Source organism: Scomber japonicus, chromosome 18, assembly GCF_027409825.1.
Source record: "Scomber japonicus isolate fScoJap1 chromosome 18, fScoJap1.pri, whole genome shotgun sequence".
Taxonomy (NCBI): domain Eukaryota; kingdom Metazoa; phylum Chordata; class Actinopteri; order Scombriformes; family Scombridae; genus Scomber; species Scomber japonicus.
In genome coordinates this window covers 11,486,720-11,496,536 of record NC_070595.1, presented here as the reverse complement: position 1 = coordinate 11,496,536, position 9,817 = coordinate 11,486,720, and the positions used below count along the sequence as shown (strand labels likewise).

The 9,817-nt window shown below is 37.9% G+C and overlaps 1 protein-coding gene across 1 annotated transcript; it reads left to right on the top strand.

Annotated features, from left to right (window-relative positions):
- Window positions 1-5,792: 5,792 nt before the first annotated feature.
- Window positions 5,793-9,245, top strand: rpusd1 (RNA pseudouridine synthase domain containing 1). The gene is made up of 6 exons (XM_053337919.1): window positions 5,793-5,863; window positions 6,751-6,966; window positions 7,164-7,287; window positions 7,397-7,499; window positions 7,905-8,006; window positions 8,217-9,245. Exons 2-6 carry the CDS (start codon window positions 6,776-6,778, stop codon window positions 8,627-8,629), a joined length of 933 nt encoding a protein of 310 aa, XP_053193894.1. The 5' UTR covers window positions 5,793-5,863; window positions 6,751-6,775; the 3' UTR covers window positions 8,630-9,245.
- The last annotated feature ends 572 nt before the right edge of the window (window positions 9,246-9,817 follow it).

Here is a 9,817-nt window from a genome sequence, read left to right as displayed (position 1 = left end):
TCTTTTTATTTTGTCCTATGGTTTGACATTTTTATACTTTCTCTTACTCTAACTGATTTTTGTTTGTTCCCCTAAATTCCATGTTTACATGATTTTGCTTTTAAACAAAGTAAAAGAAAGGAAAAAAATCAACACAAATATTTTTTGTAATTAGACATATGCAAAAAAAACCTGAGTAACAGTATACATCAACAATTGCAGTTTTGGTTTAATAAGTAAAATAATGTCTTAGAATCCTCCATTAGAATTAGCCTCTAAATTATTCAAATATCATTATAATATTATTAATATATTGGGATAAAAAGATTCAGCTTTCCTCCCAATGTGCACTACATGCATAAGATCTTGGGCTTGTGTTTTACCAACCTTTTGTAAGAAGTTGTGTTTGCTTTCAAAGCGCCAGTTTTCTCAAGTCTTTGTGGAGCTTTTTCAAAGAGCAGACCAATGAAAGACTGTAACTGAACTGTGTATATTGTAGAAAGCGATGCATGTATGTCCTTTAGGATTTGAATTCACTCAGTAAAACTAAAGAAAATTAGACCTTTCTAAACCGCTCTCGTATACCAAGGACATGAGATGTGAATTAAATTCTGCTTTGAACTAAAATGGAACATTTTAAGATGGTAGCTGGAACATAACGGAATACTGTCAGAGTATATCAAGGGATGAATTAATTCCCCTTTAAAAAAAAAAGAATATCATTATTGTGTTAAGTCTTTGGATATGATATTGTCATTGTTGCTGAACATATTGAACATTGAAATACCATTTGAAATCGTTGTGATCTAAGACTAACTGTAAATGTTGGCTTGTTGGGTGTTGCATGGTTTAGCAAGATTCTCTCTTCCTTTTTTACGACTTTATTGTAAAATTTAATGTGATTAAAAAATGAAGATACTGACGCAATATCCAGATGTCAATGGTGGCCATATACTGCAGATTACAGTATTTACAGGGATATTTTTAAAGGCACGGATAGCTGGAAACAGCTGCCAACTGTGTCTTATGCCCCAGCCTGTAAAGATCAAGTGCTGATTCTTCAAATATTGGTGTCAAATCTAGTATCCTGTATCTTTTAATAAAGGCAATTAAAACAACCAATAAGATGTGTCCGTTGAAGATATTTTCAGAAGAGATATTTTATTACAGCACATCATTCACTTAATTTAAAATATTAACACACAAATATGTATTCAAATATACTGTAGAGGTACAAGTAAAATGTCACTTACAAAATCTAAAGTAAGATATCCATAAAATCAGTGAGCTATTCATCTTAGGTTGAAGTTTCCAAATTTACAAAGATGTAATAACACTATAATACAAATACAGATCTTACCAGACCTCACTGAGCCGTCTTGCTACAGTTGTTATCATCAGTTATCCAGCACACATATTCTCATTCTGCATTTAAGTCAAGAAAAGGGAGTTTGTGTAAAGAAAAAAAAGAAAAAAGACAGTACTGGCAGAACTCATCAGGTCAATATGTTTCTGTTTAATTCACATTGAAGTAATGTGATAGTACTGTGAACAGTTGTTGTACATTGTTTTTTTTTTAAACTTAATATAATTACGTAATATAATTTCATAATATGTAATCAACAATATATAACAGAAATGGTCAAGTAATTTTTAAACAATTTTGGAAATGCACTCTAACTTTTTTGCAGAGAGTTAAATAAGAACAATACTACTCATATATGTCCTTTAAATATGTGGCTAGCAGCTAGTTAGCTTACTTAATAAAAGAAAAGAAGGGGCAACTAAAGCTCACTAATTAACACATTCTACTGTTTGTTTACTTTATTCATACAAGAGTGTAAAAATCAACAGTTGTGATTTCTATATGTTAATTAGTGAGACTGAGCCAGCGCTAGCTGTATTAAGCTAAACTAACTGGCTGATAGCGGCAGCCTTACATTTAACAATTAGATATGTGGTATTGATATTCTCAACTATATCTCTGCAAGAAAGTGAATAAGCATCTTTACCCAAATGTCACATTTTGCTGTAAGTTTGTATTTTTATGCTTAGAAACAAACACTAGACACTTTTAGGGGTATCAGGCAATTTTCAATCTTTCTCAACCTCTATTGACAGTTAAAAGCAGTTAAAACTACTGATAAAATGTGTTTTAACAAAATAATTACAATGATTTTTCATTTACAATTTATAAAAATACTATTTCTGCCCTCGTAGATTGTCTTCTGAGTTCAAAATACAATCAGTGTGGGTATGGTTTTGGGACTGCAGTTTAAAAGAGATCAACACCTGAATGCAAGTCATCACTGAATCAGTTAGTATTGCAAAGCAACCAAAAAAACCAATTTTTTTTTCACATGATCATTTTATCCAACAGGACAATAAATGTCGTATTTGAGAGCAGGGTAATTCACACCATTTCAGGGCAGTGTCTGTGTGAGAAGGCTTATCTCTGCTTGTCCATTGATGAAGCCCTTCATCTTCCCATCTGTCCTATTCATCTGTGAGCCAGTCCTGTTTTGGCGTGGTCAGTGTGGTTGTGTTGTTGCTGCTGAGTGCCTGCTCCAGCAGGGCTCGCTGGGCTGTAGCAGGCAGGTAGAGGAAAGCATAGAGCAGACCCAGCAGAAGCAGAGCCAGCAGCAGAGGGACGCCCCACTCTGTTGTCATTATAGGCTCATCACAACGTGCTTGCAGAAATGACTTCGGCATGGTGTACAGATGGTTTATAACACTATGTCTTACAATAATTGAATACAGGAACACTCAAACAATAAAATAGATGCAAGGACCTGACAAGCTTTTTTTTAGGACTGATATCCACAATTTTTAATGTCAAACATGATGTGAATTAAATTAAAAGCCTTTGTTGGTGATTCCTCTCACCAAAATGGACATATTTCACCCTGCTGAAAAACACTGTAGTCAGGCTTCCCAAATACTCACAGTATTTGGAGGAAACAGATCACACCTTTTTGAGAAAAGACTTTACACATAGCTGTTATTGTCAATCTCATTCCAGTTCTGCATCAAGTGTTTAAATTCCTGAAAAAGTGAGCAAAAAGGACAAATCCAAGATGGAGACGGTCATTTGGACAACATGGAGTCAGCAAAATCCAAGGAAATACTGTATCCAGGTAGGTCTTCATTCACAGAGCCCAGAACAACAGATGAAAAGCTCCCCTCTCAGTCTCTCCACAAGCAGGCAATCTTAGATTTATAGTCAGGCTAATTAAGATTTTATAATTAAAAGAGTGAAGGGATATCCAGGTTTGCATCTGTGCTATTGAAAGAGACCATCATGAATGTCTGTAAACTTAGCATCTGCATCTCTTCTCTTCATCTGCTCCGGATCTGTCATCTAACTGAAATATTTGTGAGTGCCTGTGAAACTGCGTAATGCCACGTGCATCTCTGTTTGTTTGTCTGTGTGTGTGTGTGTGTGTGTGTGTGTGTGTGTGTGTGTGTGTGTGTGTGTGATGCTATCCTGTGATGGGTGGACGCCCAGGTTAACACATCAATCTGCCACTCAGCTCTTTGAGGTGATTTGGTCAGAAATGTTATGCAACAATAACCAGAAACCTAACAATAGATCCTTAACACCAAGTCTGGACCCCGCTCTGTGGAAACACCTGCCTCACTTGCACATGCATACATGCACACACACACACACACACACACACACACACACACACACACACACACACACACACACACACACACACACACACGTGCACAGTGGGTTTAGCAGATTGGGTTATGAAATGCCAATTATATAATAAATCTTGATCTTCTTATCTGACAGCACAGTGATACCTGACTGTGTTGCGGGATTACCTTCCAGGAAACAGCCTGCTTTTTATTCAACCGTTATCGGCACAGTATGTCCCAAACAGTCATCACTTTGCTAATAAATCACTAAATATATTCAGTTCAGACCTATGAGGAGGTCATACAGTGACATGGAAGAAATGATTGAAACATGCTGAGCTGAAGCATACTGAACATATGGATCCATGCCATAGAGGATGATTATGCTGCTGGTGTGGTTTGAGAAGTTTCTATGGACATTTTGATAAGAAAAGGTTTGTTGTGGACGCGCACATCCAGAAGACAAATTTGCAATTACATGAACACCTGTAAAGTATTAAGTGGGATTGACACATCATCTGACTGTCAGGTGATCATGGCCTTTTATGTAGTTAAGATGGCAGTGATTTTTAGTCTAAAGAAGAGCATTGTGCCCAAAACATCACACTGGTGATATCCAAATAAATACATTGGGAGCTGCAGTGTGTGCAGACTTTTCTTCTGTTTTTCATTTGTGGACATTTTGATACCTTTTTCAGGTGGCTCTGAACCTGTACTGTCATATCATTGCTAGTGACATTGCAAGGTTAGAGAAGGAGAAACCCACAAAACCATTTTAAGAACTTGGGATCTTATTTGACAAAATGTAGTTCCTGCACCACTGTTGCTGTCCCCTAAATGCCCCAAACGACCCAACTCTACTGATAAGACAGATTCAGACTCAGATCAACTTTATTATTCCAAACAGGGATATTTGTCAGTGATCCAGACTAAAACACTGTAGATCCCACATAAGATAATAACACATAATACTGTCTGATTACAGAGGAGCTATCAGGATGGAGGTTGTATAGGTGAAATCATTGATTGGTTAACAAAAAGCTTTGATGAAGCTACAATGTATAGGCCTATCACAATCACTGAAACTAGCTAGTACTGGTTTCTATCATGACTATAAGGACAAGGTGTGGCCCTGAAGTGCAAAACACACAAAACAAGTAAAAGTAGTAGGGTGGAACCCCAAAACCAACATCATATAGTCAAAAGTGTCCAACAAGTCAAAAATACAATATTTTCCTTTAACCTCCAATCAAGCTTTTCACAGCAGAGTTTTGTTCATTTTAGGCCTCCTCACTCTAGCAGGCTGATCTGTCTCACACAAACACCACATGCTCAGGTACTGCAGTGCATCCACCCCTGCCAGATAAAAGTGTCGAGGTGAGGTTGAGGTGAGGGATTATGGACGTAGCAAATAATAGGCGAGTGACCATGAACAGTTTTAACTGACAAAAACAGATGAAAACACATCCAATAAACACATAAACCACTGTGTGGAGTCACTCTCATTTCAGGTTAAAGTCAAACTAAATGTGCAGCAGTAGAGGCTATAATCTAATCTAAAATTAATTTTGGTAAAATGTTTAGTAAATGAGATACAGTACCAGCTTGTTGGATATGAGATCAAGCACAATGAAACAGGCTGTTTTCACTGTGCAAAAATCAAACACATATGAACATTAGGATTCAAGTTGTGTTAATACTGTGAATGTGACAAAATCAATAGCTATAAAGAAGCATGAATTAGTGAGATGTTCACCCTGAACACATTGATTACAGAATGTAATTCACATTGTTACTCGATATAGAAGGAAAATCACAGGTGAGACTAATAACAGTAATGATGATGTGTCTCAGTAAGCCATGACAATGAGTAATGAATGAAACAGTGTACCAAGAGGACACTGCTTCAGGGAACGACCAATCTAGAGGAAAACCACAGACACAAAATGACCTCAGAAAAGTCACATTTTGACTTTGTAGTTGAGAGATAAACAGAGGTAACCATATGGAGAGCTTACAGTCATAAATCTGGACTGAGGCAGAAACTATATAATAATCTTATAATACTCTCAAATTATATTGTACACTCCAGCACAGCAGGTGGCGCAATGTAGCTTTCACATTGGTTAGTTATCCGCCATATTAAAGAAGGAAGAAGAAGAGGAAGCTTCGCAGTGTTTCTTCATCACTTTTGTTTACATCTGTGCTTTCATGTAATTAAGGTTCACTTTGGGTACGTCGGAAAAATATACTACAAATTATTCTCGAGATAATTATCCAGATAGACGCTGTATTATGACTGAAATAGAGAGTTAAAGTGTTAAATATGTTGTGGAGTTAGCATACAGTCGCTAGCAAACCAGTGCATGCTACCTAACCAAAAAGTTCTCCTCCTGATTTTGAAGCAGAATAGCTGGGGTAAAGTCACTCCAGGGCATGTATACATTACACTTTTTGGCAGATCTATGTCACTTTCACAATAAGAAATCAGATAATTAACTGAGGACCAATCACCTGTTCCTCTCACAGTCCTGAATATGCTCATGCGTGAAGACAGTGACTTTAATAAATGTTGCTGAGGCTCTTTAACAATGATGTCAATGATAGCTTTTGTTCTCAGTCATTTCATTTCATAGTTTAATGCCAGTGTTATACTTACTACTTGAGTATTTGAATTTTAGGCTGCTATTCTAATATATTCCACAGAGGAATATAGTACTTATTAGTATTTATTTGACACTATTGGTTCTGCAAATCTACATTTTATAAACAAACTAACCATAAACCATCAATATGACCAGTTCAAAATATACTGCATTGTTAAAACTAAACTAACCAAGTAAAATGAGCTCTGTGACTTTGACCGGCACAAGATAAAAATTCAGACACCAATTAAGACATCAGGAATAATAAAAACAATAAATGAATGCTTAAGTATTAAAAGCATGAAAGTGAGTACTGGAGCATTTTAATATGATTTATTTTTAATACACAATACATCTTACCCACTGTGAGATTCACTCAGAATGCAAGTTATCACTTCATTAAAATGGGTTCAATTATTCTCCACAAGATAAAACATGCACAAACACACAGTGACAGCCACCTTCTTCTCTTCAGGGTAGTTGTCCGTTCATTCCTGCACATGATGACCACAGAGTCTGCCAGCCTGGAGAGCCTGCGTGTGCTGTACCAGAGTGATGACTACATCGTGGTGGATAAGCACTGGGACATCCGCATCGACAGCAAGATGTGGTACGAGAAACACACCGTGCAGGCACAACTTCGGGAACGCTTCCCTCAGCTGGCTGACCCCAGCACCTACTATGGATTCAGGTTAGAAATTTAGAAAGCTACATCCTAACTAACAGGATTTCACACTGCAGTTTCAATAAGATGCTACCAGTGTTTTTTTTACAGCCATTTATGAGGACAAAATTAGATGTAGGCTCATCTGTGGTTAATTTATAGATTCCAATGAGTGCAGTACATACAGATATGATCTCCTATATTTTTCTTATATTCCTCTCCAGATTCTGTCATCAGTTAGATTTCTCCACCAGTGGGGCTCTTTGTGTTGCCCTCAATAAGGCTGCTGCTGGCCGGGCCTACCGCTGCTTTAAGGACCGCACCGTCACCAAGGCTTACCTTGCCCTGGTACACAAACACAGTAACACACACACATGAACAGCATAATTAATATATTTTCCACAAAAAGATCTGGGAAGACGTAAAATAAGTTCAAATATTTTCTTTTGCTTTACAGTTACGTGGCTGGGTGGAAGAAGAGAAACAAACTCTGGAGTTCGCCATTGGCAAGAATTCTTCAGAGGGCAAAACACACATGATGTGTATTGAGGGAACAGAGGGTACATGATCCTGACTTTTCCTGTACCGTGTATGTGTTTGAGAGTGTGGACAGCAATCAAGCAAGCAACGATATCTCTCCACAGCCAGATTTATAAAATTTGGCAAGTGTAGATGTTTTGAGTTTTTGAATTGTAACCCCAAAATATATTTTTGTATGTGCTAATGGGTTTCAGCTCAATAGCAAGGTTCTAAATAGTGATGAAACTTAATAATTGAGTACTGGATGATGCATACATGGAATGATTGACTTGATTATTTATACGGCTTGCCTTTTCAAGTCAACCTCATGGACAGAAACCCTAACCTAATATATGTTTTATGTTTTATATTTCCAAAGGTTCACCAGAGAGTTCAAACTAAAATAATTACCAACAAGTTGTTTTTCATTTTCCTTCTTTCGACAGGTTGTGAGAACCCCAAACCTTGCCAAACTGAGCTGACAGTGTTGGAGTTTGGGTTGTATGATGGAGACCCTGCTACCAAAGTGCTACTGCAGCCACTCACTGGTAAAAGCATTAGTTTTTCTTTCTTTTCATACAAGGGAAATAAAGGATTTATTCACACAATATGATTTCGCAAATGTCAGCTGTTATGGTGTTGTCTTTGTATTGTATATAGGACGGAATTAAAGTGTGATCTTTACCTCATGATACCCTGTTATGGAAATTAACGTTCTCTTCCCCTATCTGGCTCCTCTCTTCTGTCTTTTCGCCCAGGCCGAACCCACCAGCTAAGGGTCCATTGCAATGCAATAGGTCACCCCATTGTCGGGGACTTCACCTACAGCTCGGGAGCAGACGACTCCCCCTACCGCATGATGCTGCATGCGCATCTTCTCCACATCCCTCTAGAACCCCAGCCCCTGCTCGTCTCTGCTGGGGACCCCTTCCTCTCCGCGGTGGATCCCAAGTGGCTTCCGCAGCGCTCACTACGGACACTGAAGGCCACCGTGGATGCCCTGCTGGAACACAGGGTGGAGGAGGAAAGGAAGCTGAGAGAGGAGGAGAGAGAGAGAGTGAGAAGAGAGCAGGAGAGAAAGAAAGGAAGACGGGAGCAGAGGACTGAGGAGGAGAGTGAGGAGCAGAGGAGGCAGTGTCAGGCGTGGCTGAGTGAATGGGCTGGAGACTAATGGAGTTGGAATTATTTATTTTAATTTATTTTAGCAGTTTACTTGTGACAGCCATGTTGAACATGCATGCGCTATCTCACTGAACACCTGTGTTATATTTAAATAGCATACATGTACATGGAAGTGGACCAGTACCATAATTTCCTCACAAACACATTACAAACACACATTAACCGTATGAACAAATGTACACATCTTGATTCCTGCTCTTTTAATAAGCTAACACCAGTGGCAGCTGCCCGCTACGCCAGTCTTTTACACTTGACCACTAATTAGCTCCACTGCAAAAGCTGAGAAATGAGTGCCTTGCTCTAGTTCATGTTTATAGGGGGGATTTGGTTGATGATTGTTCTCTCCCACATTCCCCTTTAATAAGTGAAATTATTTTTAATACGTGGATTTTTTGTCAAAAGTCTATTCTATTAAGTGTCTGTTGACTCGGCTAATTAAAGTGTTGTCACTTATCCCTGCTAAGGGTGCCTGACCAGCAGAAGTTGATCTGTGTTTTGTCTGTGAAAATGCTGTTAAATCCATGTGCTTTGTCACATATGCCAACTATACTGTATGTTTTTTGCATTGTAACATACAATGTCTATAAAAAAGTATTCACCCACTTCCTGGATCTTGTCAATGCATTATTGTTTTACAACTTTGAATCACACTGATAAATATGAAAATACAAACTCTTTACATCTTAATTACCTATTTTTTGTTAGTCCTTATCACCATGGTGGTGCATTTTTATTGATGAGTAGCAAACATATTCATCTCACCACTTTAGAGAGGAGGTTTTGTCTAAGATCAAGTGTAGGATATGTTCTCGTGCATTGTATGCAATTGTCACAAGGCTTCATAAAGTGAGATTTAAGTTGAATAGCATTAAACTGTATCAGCTGTATTACTATGATAATCAGCTTAATTCCCAAGAAGTAAGCTAATTATTTAAAAGGGCAATACTTCTTGTTGTTGGACTTAAGTGGACCGCTCCGTCATCTTCAACAACTCTGAGTATTCCAGTTTCAAGTCCCTTGGCACACATTTCCTCTTGTTCTGTATCCTACATAACACAATCATATGGAAAGTAGCCTATAATAAGTAAAGAGAGTGTAATAAGTATTCAATAAGATTTTCAGCTTTTTCTTCCCATTCTGTAACAACACAATCTCAAGGGGTCTAAATACTTCCTGA

Coding starts and splice junctions, on each gene's coding strand:
- rpusd1 (XM_053337919.1), top strand. CDS start 6,776: ATGATGACCACAGAGTCTGCCAGCCTGGAGAGCCTGCGTGTGCTGTAC. Junction 7,288..7,396: donor CCAAGGCTTACCTTGCCCTG/GTACACAAACAC, acceptor TTTGCTTTACAG/TTACGTGGCTGGGTGGAAGA. Junction 7,500..7,904: donor GTGTATTGAGGGAACAGAGG/GTACATGATCCT, acceptor TTCTTTCGACAG/GTTGTGAGAACCCCAAACCT.